The 22,805-nt window shown below is 43.8% G+C and overlaps 1 protein-coding gene across 2 annotated transcripts in view; it reads left to right on the top strand.

Annotated features, from left to right (window-relative positions):
• The window catches only part of Slc16a10 (solute carrier family 16 member 10), a 113,035-nt gene that overhangs the window by 51,910 nt on the left and 38,320 nt on the right, over positions 1–22,805 (top strand). For both annotated transcript variants that reach the window (XM_087596780.1, NM_138831.1), the window contains 2 exon segments: positions 10,926–11,070; positions 14,662–15,115. In XM_087596780.1, coding sequence (XP_087452906.1) covers positions 10,926–11,070; positions 14,662–15,115 — 599 coding nt within the window.

Genomic DNA, 22,805 nt, shown 5'->3' with positions numbered 1-22,805 from the left:
TGACATGACCTAGCAGAGACAACCAGGCCTCAACCCCAACTCAGGCAAACAGGAGGGACCAACAGGAACATCAGACGTTCTCAGCTGTGCCTCTCTCAGGGAAGTGAAGATCAGCAAAGACACAGACTCAAGACACAAGCGTTGCACAGCGAGCTGTACCATCAAGCCAAGCTCTGTCTCCGTCACTCTGGTGAATCCTGGTTATACCCTCCAAACGTCACGTGTCCTCCACGTGCCTGGCCTCAGCACGTGCATACAATCACCCGAGTCCATGGAGTCCAACAAATGGCGCTCGGAGACACACTGTAAGGCGGACCGATATGTGTGTGTTGTAGGGAAGAATCCTTATCACGTGTCCTTTCACGTGCTGCTTTAGCAGAACACCCTCCCCACCATGTCTTTTCAGTGAAACGTTCCTTCGTGAGTCTGCCTTAGCCTTTCCTGTGTCCACTTCAGGAAAACACTCCTTCACGTGTTTGCCCCAGCTACACGCCATCCAACACAGCTGACTTTCTAAAGAACCCCTAGGTTTCCATTTCAGCGCTCACACAATGGCTGCCATGTGGCAGGAGCTCATCAAACATTGATTTTCACCCTCCTCCCAAAGACAGATGTGTGCTCTGAGTATCTTCTTAGTATCCTGATTGTTATCAGTTATGGCTTTCGCTCCTGATCTAAACGCTCACAGCAGTGGTTCCTTCTGTTAAGAGGGAGACATTTACCACAGGAAGAGGAGGTGCATAGGGATGAGTCTAGGGGAGCAGTTTTTCCTTGACAGTCGAGAACTTAAAATAAGTCTTAGAGTCTTCTGAAGGAATGGTGCTCAGGTAAAGGACAGCTAATCATTTCCTGTTTTGGAGAACATTTTCAGTGCTTTATAAGAACTTAGTAAAAATTTCATATAATTGTGTGTGTGTGTGTGTGTGTGTGTGTGTGTGTGTGTGTCTATGTTACCTCATTCCACAGGGATTTGATGTGGTCTTCAGCCATCAGAAGCAACACAAAACAGTCAAAAATAAGATGCGGAATATGATGTTCAAACCAGGTAGAAATATCCCTTAGCATCAGCCGTCCTCAGCCGTCCTCACCTTGTCGTTGTTGTAAGCAATGAGAACATCAGCCGTCCTCACCTTGTCGTTGTTGTAAGCAATGAGAACAAAGGTGTAACAGTAAGCAGGGGACCCGGCTGCAGGCCAGTCACCCATTGCTCCTTGGCTTATAGAAGTGCCGAGTGCTGAGTGGACTGGGGCTATCCTGCTGGTGGAGGTAACAGCATCAGGAGCCGCTCTCCCGCCTGCCTGTGGTGAAGCAGTGGCAGCAGCACCAAGAGTACTCTCAGCGCTCCCTGTGGGCCCAGGGAGGAAAGACCTGTGTGCATGGTCTCGATCAGGCTCAAAGTGAGGTATTTATTGTGCATACGTGTGTGCCTGTTTTCCCGGACTGTTCTACATGTGTGTGATGATTGTTACACATGTGCGTTAGAGGCCAGAAGGCATTGGATTCCCTAGAAATGGAATTATAGGTGCCTGTGAGCTGCCCAGTGTGGTTGGTGGGAACTGAAGTTAGGCTCTTGGCAAGAGCAGCACATGCTGTTAACGGCTGAGCATCTCCTCAGTTCCTTAAAAGTCATCTTTAAATATCACTATTTTCAGTGGGACATTTTTTAAAGAGGTAAAATACATAAAATTATTGATAAGCTTGAGGAAGAGACTTGAGCACAGGAGTGACACAAAGTATGAACCTCTCCACAGAGTTTTCGATAGCACCGTCTAGAAGATTTTAGTCCTGACTGATGAATATTCTGTTGTTGAACCACACTGGCTCCATCTCTATCAGAACGAAGTGGGCATAATGTGAGGTTGGCGTCCTGTAATGGGGACCTAATTATGACTTGGCACACTGCCTTATGAAAGCAAACTGAGGGAGTTTACCTGCTTCTTTAAACAGTAATAGGGTTAAACCGTTTATTACTTGTAGAGGGATCAATCTTAATAAATGGGGTTTGCAGAAGTCTGGACTGTAGATGTAGGTTAGTAGTGAGAATGTTTTCCCGAAGACCATGTGTACACTGCTGGTAATTTGCACGCACAAAGGTGAGCCTTGGAGGTTCAGGAGTTGGTGGAGGTTTAGTGTAGTGTGACTTAACTCTCCTAAAACTCCCAAGTCTATGCTTAGAGCAGGATTGCTCTCGCTAGCGGCACTTTCCGTGGTAGCCGTCGTAAGTTAGCAGAAATGTTCGTCTTTTAGTGCTCCTCTCTCTGCCCTCCTCAGCCATGTCCGTGAGCCTTGTCTCCACCCAAGAGCAATCATGCCCATTTTACCTCAGTGGTGTGTGTGTGTGTGTGTGTGTGTGTGTGTGTGTGTGTGTGTGTGTGTGTAAGCTGTGATCAAAAACTATTGCAAATTAAGACTTGAACTCACTTTAATGCCGACTGTGGTACACATACCTGTGATCCCAGCTGCTTGGAAGGAATTGTAAATTTGAGGCCTTTCTAGGCTATGCTGCAAGTTTAGGGCCAGGGTAGGAAATTTAGCAAGAGCGTGTCTCGAAATGCAGAAGGACAAAGGCCTAAGGATATAGTTTGGGGATACAGCACTTAGAGGGCTATACAAGGCCCTAGGTTCCATCCCACCCCTGCAACAGCAGCATTGAGATCCGAATGAGATCAGTATTGCTCTGAAGCTCACTATTTAGATAATCTGAATATTATAGACAAAACAGTATAGTTGTTTATCACAATACACAAGTCACTTTTCTATATCCTCCCCATTATCCCTCCCTCCATCTCCCTTCATCTTTTATTCCTCCCTTCCTTCCTTCCCCTTCCTTTTTTCCTCATTCCACTCTTCCTCTTCCTCCCACCTCCTCCTCCTCTTCTGACAAGGTCTTGCTGAGTAGGTCTGGATTGGCATCAAATTCGCTGCACAGCCTTGGCTGGCCCTTGCACTCACTAGCTTCTGCCTTAGTGTTCCAATTGCTAGGTACAGGTGTAGGCCACCACACCTAGCATTCCTTTCCAAACTTTCTGAGGTTAAAAGTATATTTCTGTAATGAATGGTTACCATCAAGACAGAATGAAGCCTAGAACAAGCCCTGTGGTAATGGAGTTGGAAACACCAGTATTAATTCAAGGTTAACTTGATGTAGATCCTGATGGTTACATAGAGAAACACTGAAGTATTACAGACGGCATGCCCCCAATTTTAGCTACTTTTCCAGAAGCTGAGACAGAAGGATTATGAGTTTGAGGCTAGTCAAACTAAAAAAATAATTAAATAAAACCCCCAAATTTTGTAAGTGGGGTCTTTGTCAAAGAGTGACAGAGCCAATGAAAGAGTCCTCAAAGAGTTTCCAGTAGTCAGTAAGGCTTGAATATAACCCAAACCACATAACTCCCGTGAACCTGTTTCTAATGGGAATAAATGTCTGAAGAAGTGAGTGTGGGTGGACACACTGATCTCCCGCACAGAAGAATTCCAAACAGTGTATGTAGGCAGACACGTAGCTCCTGAGCCTGCAGTGTGAGCCTCTGTCCAGGAGCACAGTATACAGAGGGGGAAAGGAAGGCACCTTCCCAGCGGAGGATCCTCAGAACCCACTCAGCGAGCCAGCTGATGGAGGGAACAAGTTGTGTTGACCGTGTGATTTGACAGAGTTGCTTCATGACTGTGCTGTTTCTTCAGAGCACCCACTTCTCCACATCTAGGGGTGTTCTGCAATTTACCTGACTCCTCAGGGCTGCCCAGTTTCTCAAACACAGGAAATCAGGAGTCCAAGAAGACATGCCTGTTAAATATACTGAGGCTTCCTAGACTTGGTCTCCGAACACAAGAGGACATTTGGTGAAATTGAGGGAAATCTGAATAAGCCAGGCAGGGTGGCCGATGCCTTTAATCCCAGCACTTGGGAGGCAGAGGCTGGCGATGTCTGAGTTTGAGGCGTTCTTCGTGTCATCTGGGTTAAGGTGATTCATGATGTCATTCAGACTTTTATACATAAAAGCATGTGGCTTTGGCCTCTGTGAGACTGTGAACTACTTAGTCCAGAAGAGGTGTCAAATCCTCTGAGACTGGAGTTACAGTCAGTTTTGAGTCCTCATGTAGGTGCTGGGGGCTGAACCCCCGTTTTCTGGAGGAGCAGTCAAATGCTGAGATATTTCTCTAGCCTTTATATTCTGATTTTAAAACTGTCTGCCCGTTCTTTTTAAGTACTGCGAGAGACACGCTAAAAATCTATGATTATTGTGGGTTTATATACTTTAGTCAGTTTTCATTTTGTGTTTGTTATTATTTTTATATTAAATCTGTGTACATTAGAGATAACCACTACCAGTTTCAAGGAAATAAACGTATTTGTTTTGGTTTTGGCTAATCTTTCACATAGGTTTGTTCTTCTTTCAAATCAGCAGTATTGAGATATGATTAAAGTATATAATAAATTGTTATCTAATTTAATTTTTTTTCTTTTATGTGCGTGAGTGTTTTGCCGGAACACATGTATGTACGTACTCCGTGTCAGGGCTCCAGGAGCTGAAGTCGCAGTTACTCGTGTGCTGCCATGTGAATGCTAGGAATTACCCTTGGGTCCTCTGGAAGGCCAGCCGGTGCTCCCAGCCCTGAGCCATGTCTCTAACTCCTAAGTTGCTACTTTATAAATACAGTTTTACCATGCGTGTGCCAGTCAGGCTGCTTCCAGGGTCAGTAAATATATCCAGTGCCCCAAGTGTCCTCGGCCCTCTCACTGTCCCTTCTTTCTTCCATCTAATCCAACCAGATACCCACTGACGTGTTTCCCATCACCGAAGGTTAGTCCATGTTTTCCAGAGTTCTGCATAACTGGGACTATGGTCTTATGCCTCTTTGATCTGCTTCCTTTTGCTGAAAATAATTATTTTGTATTCGTCTACATTGAGAGTGACGGAGGCTATGGAAGGGATCCAGATATTGGTGGATCCAATCTGAAGGGCTGGAAATAAAACAATCTGTGTAGTAAGTTAGATAAACTCTGTGGCAAGTCTCAGCAATGGAGTGGATCAAGGAGAGGAGAGACTATTTGAGCTTGAAAAGAAGGCAGGGGATGGAAACAGCTCGACCAACGTCACAAATGAAATAGTAAGATGTACCAGCAGGAACTGCAAAATATATCCAACACAGAAGAGACCAAATCCCACTCTAAGGCAGAGGAAACATTTCAGAAGACCAAAACAGAAAATTTCCTGGTGACAGGAAAACAGATACTGGACCCAGTCAGGGTACCAGACAAGCCCAACGTTACAGTTAAACTATGGAGTATACAGAACAGAGACGTTAGGTTGCAAGTGGGAGGAGAGAAACGCTGTTTCAAAAGGCAGGCTCATCAGAGCAAATCAGGTTATCCAACAGAGCCTGTAAAAGCCTCTAGGCTTGGAATAATGTATTAAAATTCTCAAAGATAACAACTGCCAACCCAGAATACTAAACCCACCAAAGCTGTCTGTGATAACTGAAAGAGAAATAAAAACTTTTCATAATAAAAATAGACTAAGTGAACTTATGACCTCAGAGCCAGCTCTACAGAAGATATGTGAAGAATCCTTCAGCCTAAAGAGAAAAGCAGATCCACCCATGAGGCCACGGGAAAGAATACACTACAATAGAGTAATACAGAATGAGAAGAGAAAGCCCAAACACTACAAAGTCAACAAAATAGCAGCCCCCTCCCTACTCTCCCTCTCCCCCCCACCTCTCCCTCCCTCTCTCTCTCTCTCTCTCTCTCTCTCTCTCTCTCTCTCTGTCTCTCTGTCTCTCTGTCTCTCTGTCTCTCTTTCTCTCTGTCTCCCTCCCCCTCTCCCTCCCCTTCCTCCCCTCTTCAGGTTCTCTCTGCTCTATAGCTCTGTTAGCTGTGGCTGTCCTGGAACTTGCTTTGTAGAGCAGGCTGGGGTGCTGGAATGGCTTGTGCCACCTTCTCCTCCAGGTCCTAGGGTTCCTTTGTTTGTTTTTGTTGAGATGAGATAGAGCCTTTTGTTGCTCAGGTGGGTCTTAAACAAGCCACGTAGCTGAGGATGGTCTTGAAATGAGGACTTCTGCTTCTTATCTACTGAGGGCTAGAATTACAGGCTAGAATCATGGTCTACGCAGTTGGTGTGCGATGGGCATTTGAGCAACTGAGCTGCGTCCTGAGCTCCCTCGTTTGAGCTTTTAGCTAATATGTTGAAACTTTGCAGAAAACAGGCATCTCATGAGTTTCCAGTAGCAAATAATTATTCATTCAAAAATATAACTGTTCTTCAATTTGATTAGATTACCCTAAATTCAATTTCTAACTACTGTTTTAACATAATGTTCTAGGTAGTAAGGTACAGAAGTGTGAGCTCAGAGGTGACTCTTGCATTTGATAGGTGCTCAGGGGCTGGTGTGATGCTTTAAAATAGTAATAAAACTCTAGAATGAGTCTTGTTAGGAAGAACACTTTGTGCTCTCAGAGCGTGCACTTTTACCCTTGGTATTTAGTAGAGGGTCTCCAGACTCCACCACGAGGGGCCGGAGAGATGGCGCCGTGGTCAAGAGCCCTGGCCGCTCTTCCAGAGCTCTTGGGTTTGACTCCCAACATTCACCACTGTCTGTACCTCCAGTCCTGGGGTATCCCTCTTCTGGTTTCTCCCAGCATTGTATGTGCAGGATGCACAAGCATACATGCAGGTAGAATGCCCACACACATTAAAATGAGTAAATTAGCATACCCAGCAAGGTCAGAGCCTCTGCTGTGCAGCAGCTTCCACAGCAGGAGCTGTGTGGGATTGGAGAGGATTTGTGGGTGCGTCTGTGCTTCCACTTATCAGAGGAGGCTGAGTAGGTGAGAGGTAGCCCCGCAGCTGTTCTGTCTCCTGCCAACACAGACTGTCCAGAGGGGCGGGGCAGCTCACGTGGTCTTGCGAATGACAGCCAAAAAGCTGTCAGTACTGCTGTAGCCAAAAGGACTCAGGGGTAGGACTCCAAAGAACTCACAGAAATGCATCTGAGAAAAAGTCAGCACCAGGCAGCATCGTCTCTGTTGGCAGTGTCACCGAAATGTAATTAATGTTCGAGATTTCCTCCCCAGCTTCATTTCCCCACACCCACCTTAGAGAGAAGGAACAGCTGGGGATGGGGCGAAATGGGAATGGCTGATTCCAAGTCTTTCCTGTCTATCATCTCTGCGCCCTAGAAAATAGTCAGTGACTGAGTGAATGTCAATTCGTTAGCTGGAGTGACTGCAGACTCTGTTATTTACATGAGTAAAAAGGCCCACATGATCTGCTGAAGTGGTCATCCACTGTCAGAGGAGACTGTTTCCTCCACACATAAGTGAAGAGGATAATTGGGAAACTATATGATTGTATCTTTCTGTTGTTCCTACTTAATAAACTTGCAAGCCTATGCATTTTCATGCTTGGCATAGACTTAATGTCCTGTGAGATTACTTATTTTTAGCATAAAATTATGATTAATGACTATTATGACTATTTCATACTTATCTTTCAGTTTTTGGCTTTTGTGTGCTTACAGAATCAGCAGGAAGATTTTCAAGATTTTTTTTTCTTGTGAAAGATAATATATTTTTTAGAAAAGATAAAACCATGTATAGTTTTACCAAAATCCACAACCGTCAAAGATTTTGGCAGGGTTTCGTTGTGGCAGTGCAGTCTTTATTTTATTTTCTTGGGCAGAGAACTCTGACTCATAAACACTGCATGTAACATATGCTCTTAGATTTCGTGATGTAGTCTACTAGTTGATGTTAGTATCTTGATTGTAAAAGTGCCGTTATCTAAGGATGAATGCTACTCTAGTCTGCTGGGCTTTTATAGTGTATTGTCTCTTCTTGTTATATTGTTTGTGGTATTTATTTATTTTTGAAACATTGTCTCACTTTGTAGTCCTGACTGTCCTGGAAGTCAATATATACATCAAACTCATAGAGATCCTCCTGCTTCAGCCTCCTGGGTGCTAGAATTAAAGGCAAGCACCACCATACCTATCCGGTTAAACTGTATCTTAAGCATAGATTACTAAGATTCTTTTGAATGGGATTACATTGTTACTATGAGTGATCTTTTTTTAAGAGGACATCTTTTTAGCTGAGCCTGAATAGAAACTCACAGCAGTCCTCCTACTTCAGCCATGCCTAGCCAAAACCTTTTATTCTGAACCACAAATAATTAGTAAGTGGCCATGATTATCCATGCATCATTAAAATCACATAAAACCACAAATATTTGCTCTAGAAAAGCTGAAAAATTCAACTGTATTCTGTAAAAATATTCACAAAACTAAACGTTTAAAGCAAACATATGGGATGCCAAATCAACTTTATATACATCCTCCAACATTGATTTTACTTTTGGATGATGGAAATTTCCAAAAAAGCATGACTCAGTGTGTGTGTGTGTGTGTGTGTGTGTGTGTGTGTGTGTGTGTTTGAGTGTTTGAGTGTTTGAGGGGGTAATCCAATTAGTAGAGTCCTAAAAATTAGCACTCACAAACTACTTAGTAAAAATAGCTTTGCTTTAAGAAGTACATAAAATCAATCCAAATTCTTCCCACAGCTTACTCTCCCATGTTGTCTGTGAGCTTTCAGCCTTTTTAGCTCCACTCTCAACCTTTGCAGACAATGCCAACATCTTCTTTCCAGTTTGCTAGATTCCCTCCCCCAGAGCCTCTGCTAATGTTTGTTCTAGGATAGTTCTTTGCAGACATGTTTTTCTTGGTTTAGGCTCAGTTTGGGGGGAGCAGGTTTCCCTGACAGTCTGGAAGAGCATCCCGCGGTTTAGTTAGTTTGGGTCTGGGTTGCATCCTTTGGAGATGCTGATGTTGGTGCAGCCAAAGTAAAGCAACAAGCCGGACAGATGCTCTGTGGATAAGATCATTTGTGCTCTTGTGGGGACCGAGTTTGGTCTCAACACCCAAGAGTTTTAAGAGAACAGTTTTCTTTCTGATAAGAGAAGAAAATTATAGAATCACGGCTCTTTAAGTATATCACATAATTTAAGAACAACTTAGCCATGTGGTTGTGGTGCCCATCTTTAATCCTAGCACTTAGGAGGCAGAGGGAGGTAGATTTCTGAGTTTGAGGCCAGGCGGGTTTACAGAATGAGTTCCAGGACAGCCTAGCTACGCGGAGAAATCCTGTCTTGAAAAACAGAAACAAACAAGCAAAAAAAACCACAACCCCAAAAAGGAATAACTTAAATTGCAAGAAAGCAAACAGATCGTGAAGTTATCAGTTTGGGCATCTTCATGTAAACATTAGGCGTTAGTTACATTCTTCCGCCTTTGTCAGGGCCTTACACTGGGATGTGTGATGCCAGGCACTGAAGTTCAGACACTTTTCCCAACCCTCTGTAGTCTGAGAAAGTATATGACGAATCCATTTCCAAGGTACTTAAACCTGTGCAGAAGGGAAGTGACAGCTTTATTACAGGGTGTGTTGTACACCCTCACGTGTATAGGCCCTATTAGCTCCATTTATTATACTGCTTTGGGAGGGACTTCTAGGCTTGGTGACATCATTTGGTTCTTCGACATAGTGCTATGATTGTTTATATCCTATGCTTTCTGCTTTCATTTTTCTTTTTTCTTTTTTTTTTCTTTTTTTCGGAGCTGGGGACCAAACCCAGGGCCTTGCGCTTGCTAGGCAAGCGCTCTACCACTGAGCTAAGTCCCCAACCCCCGTTTTTATTTTTATAGAATCAGAAACTATGATTTTTGATTCCTATTACCTTTTTTTTTAAATTGTGGAAAATAACATATTTGCAGAGAAGAAAATAAAACATTGTAGTTTTGTAATTAATGGTAAAGTAAATACCCTGAAGTTATTGTCTAGGTCAGATATAGTACTATGTATAAGCAGAAATATACTATGTATAAATTAATTTCTTTACGACAAAACCAATCAACCAAAAAACAAAACAAAACAACAAAACAAAACAAAACAAAAAAAAACCCAAACAAACCAAGCCCCTAAGTCCAGATGCTCCCCAGATGATCACTCCCTATCTCCTTGTTCTAGAATGATAGCAATCTTTTCTCCACTGAGTTAATCATAACCAGACATGGTGGCTGACGCCTGTACTTCTAGGAATCTGGAGACAGGAGAACTGGGGGTAAGTCTGAGGCCAATTAGGGCAACATAATCAGTTCTAGGTCAGGGGAGGCTACAGAGTGAGACCTGACTTAGAGAAACATCCGAAAACAAAAGTGCAATGGTCACTGTCCTGATTTCAGTAGTCATTTCTCTGCATTTTGACCTCTCTGGCATAAATTTCTAAACTAAGTGTAGTGTGTGTGTGTGTATGTGTGTGTGTGTGTGTGTGTATGTGTGTGTATGTGTGTGTATGTGTGTGAGCGTGTGTGTATGTGTGTGTATGTGTGTGTATGTGTATATATGTGTGTATGTGCATGTGTGTGTATGTATGTGCATGTGTGTATATGTGCGTGCGTGCGTGCGTGCGTGTGTGTGTGTGTGTGTGTGTGTGTTCAAGGATCTTACTATGTCATCCATGCTGACTCAGACTCATTTTTCTTCTGTCTTAGCTTCCTGGGTGCTGAGACTATAGCTGTGCTTCACCTTGTTCAACCTTCTATTTAATTTTTAATTTTTTTATTTAATGAATTTTGTTTCATAGATTATAAGTTGCTTAAAACCACAGATGTCAATTAGACAAAGTCATAGAAGAGTATTCAATTACTTTAAATGCACAACCTTTTCAAGAATTCAATGAAACACAGTTGCTGTGTGAATCACTACTGCCCAGGTCCTTAGATAGGCGTTCAGGCTCGCTGCCGACTTACTCGGCCTCTCTTTGCTGCCTGGCAGTGAGCGAGCACCGGTGGTCTTCTTTGAAGTGATTTAGCCACCCTCCCAATGCAGTTTGCAACATTGTAATGCTCTCCTTCTTTCTCCCCAGCATGGGTAGGCTCGCTGTCCATGGGCATGATCTTCTTCTGCTGCCCCATAGTGAGTGTCTTCACAGACATGTTTGGTTGCCGGAGAACAGCTGTCCTGGGTGCAGCTGTAGGATTCGTTGGACTCATGTCCAGTTCTTTTGTAAGGTAAGGACATGGCCGCCGCTTCACGTGGTTCTCAGTCCTTCCAGGGACTTCGCTCTTTACAAGGAGAATCCCCTTAAAACCTTAACATTCCGCCATGGATCGGAAGTGTCAGGCATTTGAATACATTTGTCTGCAGGGGCCAATTCAGATGTCAGGATGTATGTTTTCACTGCAGCCAAGAAAAATGTGTTTACATTGTCTTAATCTATTCACATAAATCCATAAAGGAATCTATTTATAGCTGTGACTTATCTAAAGCTGTGGCTTCAGTTTAAAGACACTGCCATCTTAGATCTAAAGGGTTCAGTAAGTGACATTTAAAGTAATAAGCTTGAGAGGAAAATTATTTTATTGATGAGAATAAGGTCTTTTAAATCAGTGCCAACCCAGATAGAGAATTCCAGTCTATAGTTTAAGAAAATAATAAAAAAAGTTTTTAAAATATTAAAACATTTTAATATCATGACAAAATGAAGTGTTAAATATACTTGAAAACCTAATGTCATAAACTACATCTATTAGAAGGAAAGATACAGGCCTCCAAGTTACAGTGTCAATGGACACGCTGTGGTATGCGTGCTTGTCCTCAGCTCTCTTTGTGGTTCTGAGAATTTTCAGTTACAGGAACACTGACTGGCGTTCTCTGCCACAGTGGTTGGAAGCAGGAGGCCATTAGCAAGGAAAAGTCTGAAGATGCTCGTTCTCCAGCCGGATGCTCATCTCCCTCCCTCTTCCCTGCTTACCCTCATGTTTCCTTAGGAGAAAACCATGGTGTAGTCCTGGGTGGCCATCAGAAGGGATCTAGCTTGTAGAATGGCCCTGCTTTCTAAGTGTTTCATATTTATTCAGTGGCATCCTTAGCGTCCCACGTCCTATACACACCTCTTCCTCAATCTAAGCAAGTAGTTAGCTTTTGTACTTTTCCCTTCAAATTTTACTTCTGAGTAGCATAAGGTTTTCATCTTTAAAGAACCTTTCTGATCGCTTCTAAACTTTTTATTTCAAAAGAAAAAAGTTTGTTTGAGATTCTGCAGGTTCTAATGTCCTGAATCTGTGGCTTTACCACTGCCGGGGGGGGGGGGGGGTTGGAGAGGAGAACTAGGAAGAAAAAGCCCTCAGAGCCTGGTCTCCAGCTCGAGCAATATTGTGACCAGTTTATGCCTCTCCTTCTATCTCCATTATTTCAAAGTCCAGGGGAAGCATTTCTTGAGACATCATTGGCCTTAATATATGTAATAGCCTCACATGACTCAGTTTCCTTTAACCTGCTAGTCCAAGGCTGTCAGACCATCATCGAGTGTCACAGAGAAGGCTGGTGTAAGTTACCACAGTTTCCTGTGATTCTAATTCTGCCTTCTAAGGAGTCCTCTCCAGCACACTGGTGACACAGTGTCCTGGCTCTGAATCCTGGTATGCATGGTTAGAAAACCTTATGATCTCACTGACTGACACTGCACTTAGATGTCCTACCTCTACCACTGAAAGCAGCTGTTTGTCCTGAGGACAGACATGAGTGATGGAGGTTCTCTGAGAACAGTGACACAAAGGTATACAGGAAGATGCAAGGCCAATCTCAGTGAGCGCATGAGATTTCCACCCGTGTTCCAACAGTGCTCTGCTTTATATGCAGGCCTGTCTGGTTTCCTAATCTCCATACTGTGCTTGTGATAATGATGTTACCAGTACTGTTTCTGATACATATTGTGAGGCAGAGAAATGTATAATAGATTTTACTTTTTCTTTAAAATTGTGTAGAAGTTTTGAGAATTCAGGAACTTGGAATTACTTTGGAAAACTGCTTATGTGGAAAATTTTGTACAGAGTGAGGCATCGTGAACTCGAGGCTAATCTCTGCCACACAGTGAGAGACTGTGCTTAAAAAAAACATAACCGACTTCTTCCCCCTCTGCCCAAAAAGAATGAAGCAGGGGCTGGAGAGCTACCTTGGTGATTGAGAACACTGGCTACTCTTGTGGAGGACCCGGGTTCGACTTCCAGCACCCACATGACTGTTTATGCCTCCATCCCAGGGGAGCCGATGCCCTCTCTGGCCTCCATAAGTACCAGGCACACACAAGGAGGCCAGATGTACATGCAAGCAAAACATCCATACACACAAATAAAATAGTGATAATTAAACTATACCTCTACAGGGAGGCATTTGTTCTGTCCCATTCTTACTGAGGGTAAAGGGAGGAGTATTTCTTTAAACAGATTATGTGCAGCCTGAAGCCTCAAACACTTTTCCACCAAGTTCCTGTCTGCTGTGTCTGTTGAGTCAAGAGCAGACATTTGGTCAGTAGTCATCAGAGCAAAGTGAGATTAATCCGGGAAGGTCTAGAAGCAACTCTCAAAGGTAGAGCTGGAGGCGAGCCAATCAAGGGGAAGGGCCTCTCAGGAGTGTCAGCCTGCCTTAATTTGATCAAATCTGAGCCCATGTGATTACCTCAGTAGACTGGAAGGTAAGCATTATTGTCCAAAATTTAATTATTACCCAGCTTTATCTTTCTTAGTTGGCTTTACTACCGATAAATAACCACCTGAATTGACTTTGCAAAAAGAAAGAAAAGACCGACAACTTTTAACTTGTTTCCGTTTGGTCCTTACCTACCTAAATTGTTTCAAAGCACGCACCCCGTCACTGTCCTGGAGATACACAATTACTTGATTAAAGTAAGAGTTCTTATATTTTATGATTCTTTTGAGACATAATAAGTTACTTTAAGAACGGGCAGACTGAAGTCACTTCTGATCACACTTAATTCAGTCTTAGTGCAATTGGAATATGATTTCTCGTCATCTTGCACAATGCTGGGAACAACGCAGTACAGGGCGAAGGTTGGTCGACAGCCATGGGACAGTGCAGGGTGGAGGTACCGCTGCTCGCCCATGCAGATGTTCTTGATAGAACGCTGAGGAGAGTGCCAGACCCCGTCCTTCCTTTACGTACACTGCTTAGTAAGCACGGGGAAGGACCAAAGGACAATGAGTGTGCACAGTTAGATTGTAATTTAAAGTGCTATTGAACAAGATTTTATTGTCCCTTCCCGGAGGCTTTTCGTGAGCTGTGAAGAGCAGAGTTCTTACTCAGTGCTGTATATGGTTCAGCAGAAATCCACGGCAGGGAACGGGAAGCAAGGCACTGGGGACCTCAATGGTCATTTCTCACACATTCAGACTAAAGGAAAATATTTTACTGCTGTGTTCTTGATTTATTAAGCCTTTCCGCACTTTTTTTTTTTAATTTTCAGAAAATATTGACAAGATCTGTGTTGCTAAGGGAACTCCTTTTAAGGTTTGTTTTTTATTTTATGTGTATGAGTGTTTAATTCTGCAATTATGTATGCACACCATGGGCATGGCTAGCGTCCACAGAGGCCAGAGGAGGCTATCTTTGATGCCTCCGAGATTGGAGTCATGGTGATCCTGAACTGCCACGTGGGTGCTGGGAACCGAGTCCAGGTCGTCTGCTAGAGCAGCCTCTGCTCTTAACTGCTGAGCCATCTCTCCAGCCCCATATGAGGTTTTCTTCTACCAAGCAGCATGAAGAGAAGCTTAAAGCTCTGTTCTGTGTCTTTGGTCTTCGTGCAGCTCCATCGAGCCCCTCTACTTCACCTATGGAGTCGTATTTGCCTGCGGCTGCTCCTTTGCCTACCAGCCGTCACTGGTCATTCTGGGACACTACTTCAAGAAGCGCCTGGGACTAGTCAACGGCATCGTCACGGCTGGCAGCAGCGTCTTCACAATCTTGCTCCCTTTGCTGTTAGGGAATCTGACCTCCACCGTGGGCCTCTGCTACACACTGCGAATTCTCTGCATCTTCATGTTCGTTCTCTTTCTGGCTGGCTTCACTTACCGACCTCTCGTTCCCAGCAGCAAAGAGAAAGAGAGTGAGGACAGCAGAAGTTCCTTCTTCTCCAGGAGAAAGCTTAGTCCTCCAAAAAAAATCTTCAACTTTGCCCTCTTCAAGGAGACCGCCTATGCCGTGTGGGCTGCTGGGATACCACTTGCTCTCTTTGGATACTTTGTGCCTTATGTTCACTTGGTAAGTGTGCTTCTTCGCTGTTTGTGGTAAGTCTCAGGTCTCTCAGGGAGCTCTATCTAGATGAGGAGGACATGTCAGAAGGAAGTCTGCCCCCAGACTCTGGCAGTGAAAGGTCTTTCAAACAACAAGAGCAGCTCCCCATCAGGAACAAACAAACAAATCAAACAAAGGGTCTGGTGGTGTGTGTGGGATTAAAATCGCAGCAAGGCAGTTTTTAAAAAGGCGACTAAAATCTCGGAACGAATTATATCAAGGTAAGATATTTGAAATGGGTGAGCCGCCTTAACGGAGAGAGGCATTGATTGCTGCAGAGCCGACAGCTGAGTTTGATGCCTGGAACCCCCCATGGCGGGAGGGGAGAACCAACCCCCAAAGGTGGTCATCCTCTAGCCCCCCCTCCCCCCACTAAATAGATGTAATAAAAGGATCTGATACATCACTTCCAGAAGGATCTTGCTGATCGTATTCAGGGATAAGTCGAGGGTAATGACCTTGTTAATATTTAATAATTTTGAACAGATGGATGGAGAAATTACGTAGGTAACAAAAGGACAGTGACTACCACAAAGAAACATTGTATCTATGTGTGAGATACTTCTGGAAAAACAAGACTTCTTTTCAGAGAAGTATCTGAGAAATGACAGGGAAGATTTAAATTGGAGAAGAGCCTGAAAGCTTTATGGGAAATTAGGATTTCAGTGCCCAGCCATTTATATTGTTTTCTTCTGTGTCACTACTCAGCCTGTTTATACCGAGTCACCAATGAGCAGTACCAAGGATTCACCCTTGGCAAAATGTACTCAAAGGTGCTCTCTGTGTTGTCCTCCTCCTCCTCCTCCTCCTCCTCCTCCTCCTCCTCCTCCTCCTCCTTGTGCTCCTCCTCTTCCTCCTGTTTGTCTTTACTCTTTGTGCTGGAAAATAAATGCAGTTCAATAATGAACAAAAATGGCATTTGCTTCAGTTTTTCTTTTGTGTATGTACTAATTACGTGTGTAGACCTGAGTGGCTTGTTTGTTTATTTGTTTTTGTTTAAACCTTATAGTCTACTTTGGGATATCTGCAATTGTTCTTCAGTTAAAACTTTGGTGAAAGTAACAGTGGTTCACAAAGTTACTAGGCCTAGAGAGTCATCGAATAACTACACCATGATTCCTTAATGGGTTCCTCTGCATAGTTCAGAAAGTAATTGAGCCAAGGAGTCGTTATGAGAGATGGGGACCATGTTTGGATTTAAGAGTAACTTTGCTCCATGAATTTTCTGTTGAGAACAAGCTAGAGTGGTGGGAGGCATCGGGGCTGGCAATGGGAAAGCATGGTCAAGGTCGAGGGCAGGCACTGGAGTCCTGTGGCATTCGTAGGAAGCAAACCTGATGTGTTAGTCCCTCCTCATTCTTCCAGGTGTCTCCACAACAGATTAGTTTTGTTGGAATATGGGTCTGTTGGGAAAGAGTCGGCTTTATCAACTTACCTCTGCTACAGTTTCTTAATGGAGGAAACATTTACTGTGTATCCCCACCCCCCTTCACCCCCGTTTTGAGACTGTCTATGTAACTTAGACCGTCCTTTGTGAATTTCCTTCCTCTGCCTCCATGGTTACAGGCATGTGTCACTAAGCCCTACTTTTCTTATTTTTTTCCCTAATTTTCGTTGGTACTAAAAAATGAAAATATTCAGAGAAATGGGTACGTCCGGTTATACGGTTTACGATTAGTTAATTTCACATATTACTTAATCTGGCTCTTTCAATAAATCTGTAAAGTAGGCTAAGTAAATCATTTTAACTCCTGGTTTACAGATTCACAGGAGAAAGATAATTTTTCTTAGAAAAATAGAAAAGGTTTTGTGACACTGGGCCTTCAGCATGAAGTACTATGTTAAAACTGGAGCTTTGATCAACTAGGGGATGAATTTTTCAGTTGGTTTCCTTTGAACTTCAGAAGCATAATGAAGGACTCTCTGGGGTCTGTCCATAATTGGAAAGCAAATGCATATGCTTACTCTCAAAGCAAGTTTGGAAGTTTTATTTATTTATTTTTTGCATTTGATGTTGTGTGTGTGTGTGTGTGCGTGTATGTGTGTGAGTGTGTGTGAGTGTGTGAGAGAGTGTGTGTGTGTATGTGTATGTGTGTGTGTGGGGTGTTTATGTGTGTGAGTGTGTGAGTGTATGTGTGTGTGTGGTGTGTGGGAGTATATGTGTGTGTGAGTGTATGTATGTGTGAGTGTCTGTGAGTGTGTGTCTGTGTGTGAGTGTGTGAGTCTATGTGTGTGTGTGTGGTGTGTGGGAGTGTATGTATGTGAGTGTGTGAGTGTGTGAGTGTCTGTGTGTGAGTGTATGTGTGTGTGAGTGTATGTGTATGTGTGTGTGTGTATTTGTGTGGTGTATGTGTGTGTGTGTGATGTGTGGTATGTGTGAGTGTGTGAGTGTATGTATGTGTGTGTATGTGTATGTGTGTGTATGTGTGTGTGAGTGTATGTGTGTGTATGTGTGTATGTGTTGTGTGTGTGTATGTGTATGTGTGTATATGTGTGTGTGCGTATATGTGTGTGTGTGTGTGTGTGTGTGTGTGTGTATGTGTGTGTTCTTATGTAGCTTAGGCTGATCTTGAACTTCTAGTCTTAATGCCTCCACCTCTCAAGTACAGGGATACTTGTATGATACTATGGTGACCAGTTGCAGTTGACTTTTTAAAAAGGAAGAATCAATAACCTCTTTTTAAAAGTCTATTTGCTCACAACCTTGGTATGTGGATGCAAGGCTCATGGATGAGACGAGGTGAATCATTAGTCTCTAAGCAGTCAGTTCCCATGAACTGTCCTTTTCCACGGCTGTCTTCTTTACGAGACTTTTCATTATACTCCATGTGACGCCCAGGGGTGACCTCCCCAGTACTCCCTGTCACTCCCCATCTTTCCACTCCAGAGGTTTTTGCCAGGCTCCTCCCTACTCCCTACTAACACGAGCATGTGCAAGTCCTACTCTTTGGTTCTTTTGATTCTCTGGACTCAGAGGGCTGCTCGACTGGGCCATGCTCCTGTCCATGCTCTCCAGGCAACTTCACATGGCAGCCCTGCCTCTCTGTCCTGCACTCTTCTCAACTGTGGTGTTTCTCCTCTCCTCCATACTCTCCAGGCATGGCCAGTCTCCTTCCTCTCCTCCTGGTCCCAAGCCCAGGAATCCTAAAGTCCCGCCCCTGTCTGCCCTGCACAGCCGTTGGTTGGTCGTCTCATTGTCCTGAGTTCAAACAACACACATAGCAGAGACTCCATCTCTAGTCCAGACCCCTTACTGAATTCACCAGAGCAGTAGACCAAATGCTTACTTAAATATCTCCATTCCCATGACTGTTGGCTGTTTCAGACGGAATGTAAATAGCCACAAAGTCCCGATCTCACGCCTCCAAACTTGCTCTGTCCCCGTCTGTCCTCATCTTAGGATATAGCAACTCTGCCCTTCCAGAGAGTCAGGCCTCAAACCTTAAGTGTTCCTTAGCTCCTCCTTGGACATCGCACCGCTGATAGAGTCAGCAAATTCTGGTAGCTTGCCATTCAAAGTCTACCTGAATCTGACCAGTTCTCCCTATCCTTACTCTAGCCCAGAGTGTCCAACACTCTAGCCCAGGCCACCTCTGTGAGGAGGTCAAGGGACAACTCGGAGGCATCAGTTCCTCTATCACATGGGTTCCTGTCATCCTTGGCTGCAAGCACCTTTGCTACTGAGCCATCTCCTGGCCTCATTGACTCGGCAGTGCTCTTACCCGCTGGAGAGTTGATATGATGCACAAATCCTTCTTACGTTTTCATTGTTTTGAAACTGCGTGGTCTGTTACATAGGTCCCAAAATGTCTTCATTCCGCTGTCACGGTTGCCAAGGTAATTAAGTTTGTATGCGGCAATAAGCAGCCACCAGTCCCACTTTTGCCTTACAGGTACCGGATTAGATTTGTTTGCTTACATTAGCACGACCCACCCACCCGTGCCTTTCATAAGAGAATGCTAACAGGAGCTCTGCGAGTGGGTCTTAGGTGTTTATTATGGGAGGATTAAGTGCTTTCAATGTCCTCTGGGCGGCAGCTGCAGGATTAACATTCTTGTCCCCTGTATACCACACTCGGGGGTCTTCTGTTAAGATGCTATACTCCCTGCTTGCCACAGTTAACTTCAGAGAGCGTTTATAAGCACTTAATTCTGCCTCAGTAAAGTGAGGGATTTTTGATCAAAATTCCTGTTAGCATTTTACCCCCCTCCCCCAGAATAGTTTTAGTATTCCTACAATTTATTCACTTAGTTTTCCTTTCTTTTTTTCATTCAAAATAAGCATCATATGTAATCTTAAGAGGAAAGAGAATCTAATGACCTTAAACTGTCTTACAGGATTCCCCACGGCCTGGCTTCTCCCACCTCTAGAGTCTCTCCTGAGATACCTGTCTTGCTCACAGAGCTCCTGTGTCTACCCTCTCTGTCCTTACATGTGCATTAGGCAGTAAACTGCGGAGTGCTATGGTAATCTGACCACGGGTGAAGATTTCTTCCCTTCCCAGCATCCCCAAACTCCTCCCACCTGCCCCTTTTCTTTTTCCTTTTTTTAAAAAAAAAAACAGCACTTAATAGTTTCAAGTCTATTTTAATAATCACATATCTATATATTTTGCTAGAATGTAAATCCCATGGGATTAGGATCTTCTTCTGTTTGGTTTGATGACAGATCCCAAAGCAAATAGCACAGTGTCTAGCACGCAGTGGGTGCTCAAATATTGTCTGGATGGTGAGCTGTATGATGCGTAAGCCTAAAGGTGCACATGCAGCATTTATAATCTTACCGTTTGCTCTTGAAACTCCTTTACATTCATGTCATGGTAAGACTCACCCGGTGGTTAACACATAAGCTCAAACTCAGAAAACCCAAGAATGAAATGGCTAGCAGTGCAGATACTTTTCTGATTTGGGTAGTGCCAGATGTTATTGGTGTGGTGTGGGTGCTGCACGGCTGGGCCCCTTGAGTAGCTCAGCAGATCATTTGGTGCAGAACTGTGCAAGGAGAAACAATCTTTCGTCTTTTCATGGTTCCCCTAGAGGCAGGTTCTGGTCACATTCACACAGAATGGATCGTGTGAAACATTTTCAGAAGCCGGGCAGCAGGGACAGTGCAGTGAGAACACAGTGCGGGAGTGGGTCTGCAAGGCTGGGCTCTCTTGGGGACACTGACCTGCGCTCACAACCGAGCCTGGAGATGGGCATTATCAACCATGGGGTAACCTGGGCTCACTCTGTGAATCGGTTTGGAGCTGCTCTCCAGCCACACCAGGGTGACACCTGGTTTATTTGTCCTGCAGATTCCTCTCAAATCAGAGCACAGGCCTCAAATCAGAGCACAGGCAGTGCTCTGCCACCAGGCTATCCTAGTGCTTGGGGAATGGTTGGCAACTGGACAAAGGACTCTGAAGGGAGCCAGCTCCTGTTCTAAAATGACAGAATGAGAGGGCCCATGCGACCTTATTCCTAACTCCTAGATCCTCTTCTGATGGGCAGTTCGTTTGAATATGAGAAAATTAAATCTATATAAAGTTATTTTCCATAGCTGTCATAAGCAGAATATGAACTTCATAGTGCTTGGTGTTCAGTTTTATTTTCTACAATAAATGTTAACCATAGCAAACAAAAACGAACACATACAAATTTATAGGAAGATACTAGCCTAAATTAGATTAGCAAATAACTATTGTAAGAAAATGTAAGAAAGTAAAGGGCCTCATTTAGAAAGTCACATTTAACTGTTCTCTCTTGCTAGTAAGTGATTGGTTTCACTAGGGTTTTTTTCCCCCTTTATTTGTGTGTGTGTATGTATGTGTGTGTGTGTATGTGTGTGTGTGTATGTGTGTGTGTGTGCATATATATATACATATATATATGTATGTATATATATGGATAGCTTTACTTGTTAAAATGTATCATGCTGGGGTTGGGGATTTAGCTCAGTGGTAGAGCGCTTGCCTAGGAAGCGCAAGGCCCTGGGTTCGGTCCCCAGCTCCGAAAAAAAAGAACAAAAAAAAATGTATCATGCTTCTGGATAATAACAGATTCTAACTGTAACATAGGTATTTGCTCATGCTGCAAATCCTTCTGTTAGTATCCAAGTTTATTCAAGTTTCACACTCCTGTATGGCACTAGTGAGGTATGGCTCCTCTCAGATTTTTTATATAAACTGAAAATGCATTGTGATAATACAGAATGCGTAGGGATAGAAATCTTATTTTGAAGCCTCTCTCCCTTGCAAGGCTCTGCTTGGAGCCTGGCGTTTACTTGATTTACCAGGAGGCTTCAGAGAGTGGAGAAAGTTGCTTAATATGAGAATATGTTTATGCCAGTTTAACCTTAACTCCCAAATTACAGCACATCTCTTTTGAAAAGCTCCTGCCGTCAACAATCAGTAACTCTCAGGAGGGAAACCAGCCTTCCTATGAACTAGAATCTTCGACACCCAAAGAGGGTTTAAAAGTTGTTGTTCCCTGGCTATTTTCCACTGTATGGGTCTCCCTTTCTGTCCCTGTTATGTTTCTCTAGCCTGCCCTACTTGGCAGCTCTCTCGCTCATAGACAGGAACTCTATATTCCCTCCTAACACAAAGCTCAATTTGAGAAAAGCATGAAATTGAAACATGAACAGTTATGCGACCCAGCTCTCTGTAGCCATGTCAGCTGGACAGATTCCTGGCTTGACATGGCTTTCGAGAACAGCTGCAGCACCTAGGCTTCAGAGCACAATTCAGTTAATTCCGCATGTCTGTTCACAGAGCCACGCAAGGATTTACTTAAGCCAATGGTCTCTTTAAACAAATGTAGCATTGATTGATACTGTTTTTTTCCACATTTCTTTTTTAAGCCCCTGTTTTTCTTAACATTTGCTTTCCACCCCTTTGAAATGTGTCCCCAGCGTCAGGGCTTCCACTTGGCCAGAGGAGAACAGGAAGTGGTAGATGGTGTACTCAGGATCCTCACACTGCTGCACGGAATAGCTTAACTTTTAAATAAAACGTTTAATGCTTTCCAGAAATACAGCATGACAGTGACGTGGGTGTAACAGGGACTGCACTGGCTCTATAACTGTACGCCGCTTAAAAAGAACGAAGGCACAGAAAGCTGAACTACTTCCCAAAACGTTCATGGAAGGAATGGGACACAGTGTAATATTTTGTTTTTGTTGTCATTCGTTTTTTTAAATCCACGGGGAAACATAGAGCCTTATCGTAGCCTAAACTGCAAATGTGCACACTGTAGAAGTGGGTTGTCAGGAATGAAGTTCGCTTTCATCTTGCCCTGCTAACACAGCAGAGGGCCCAGTTCTTCAGTGTTGTTGGTAACAGTTGCCTCGTTCTTTTTTGGATAGATTCAGAACTCAGGTTGTCATGTGAGTGATCTCTCCAGAGAACTCAAGGCTCACAATAGGACCCTTCTAATTTGCCTGTTGTCCATTCGTCATTGTGTCTGTGTCATGTGCAAGTGCAGGTCAGAGGATAACTTTCAGGAATGGGTTTTCTCTGCCCTCTGTGGGTCCTGGGGATCGAACTGTGTCCATCGGGCAAGCACTCATAGCCACTGGGCCATCTTGCCGGCTTAGCAGATTCCTTTTAAATTAATGCTCACCGCTGCCTCTCCTCTCTTTCTTCTCCACTCTTCTCCCTTCCTTCCTTGTCTT

Source organism: Rattus norvegicus, chromosome 20, assembly GCF_021556685.1.
Source record: "Rattus norvegicus strain SHRSP/BbbUtx chromosome 20, alternate assembly SHRSP_T2T, whole genome shotgun sequence".
Lineage (NCBI taxonomy): Eukaryota > Metazoa > Chordata > Mammalia > Rodentia > Muridae > Rattus > Rattus norvegicus.
Note: the sequence above shows the minus strand (reverse complement) of the source record. Positions and strands in the feature narration are given on the sequence as shown.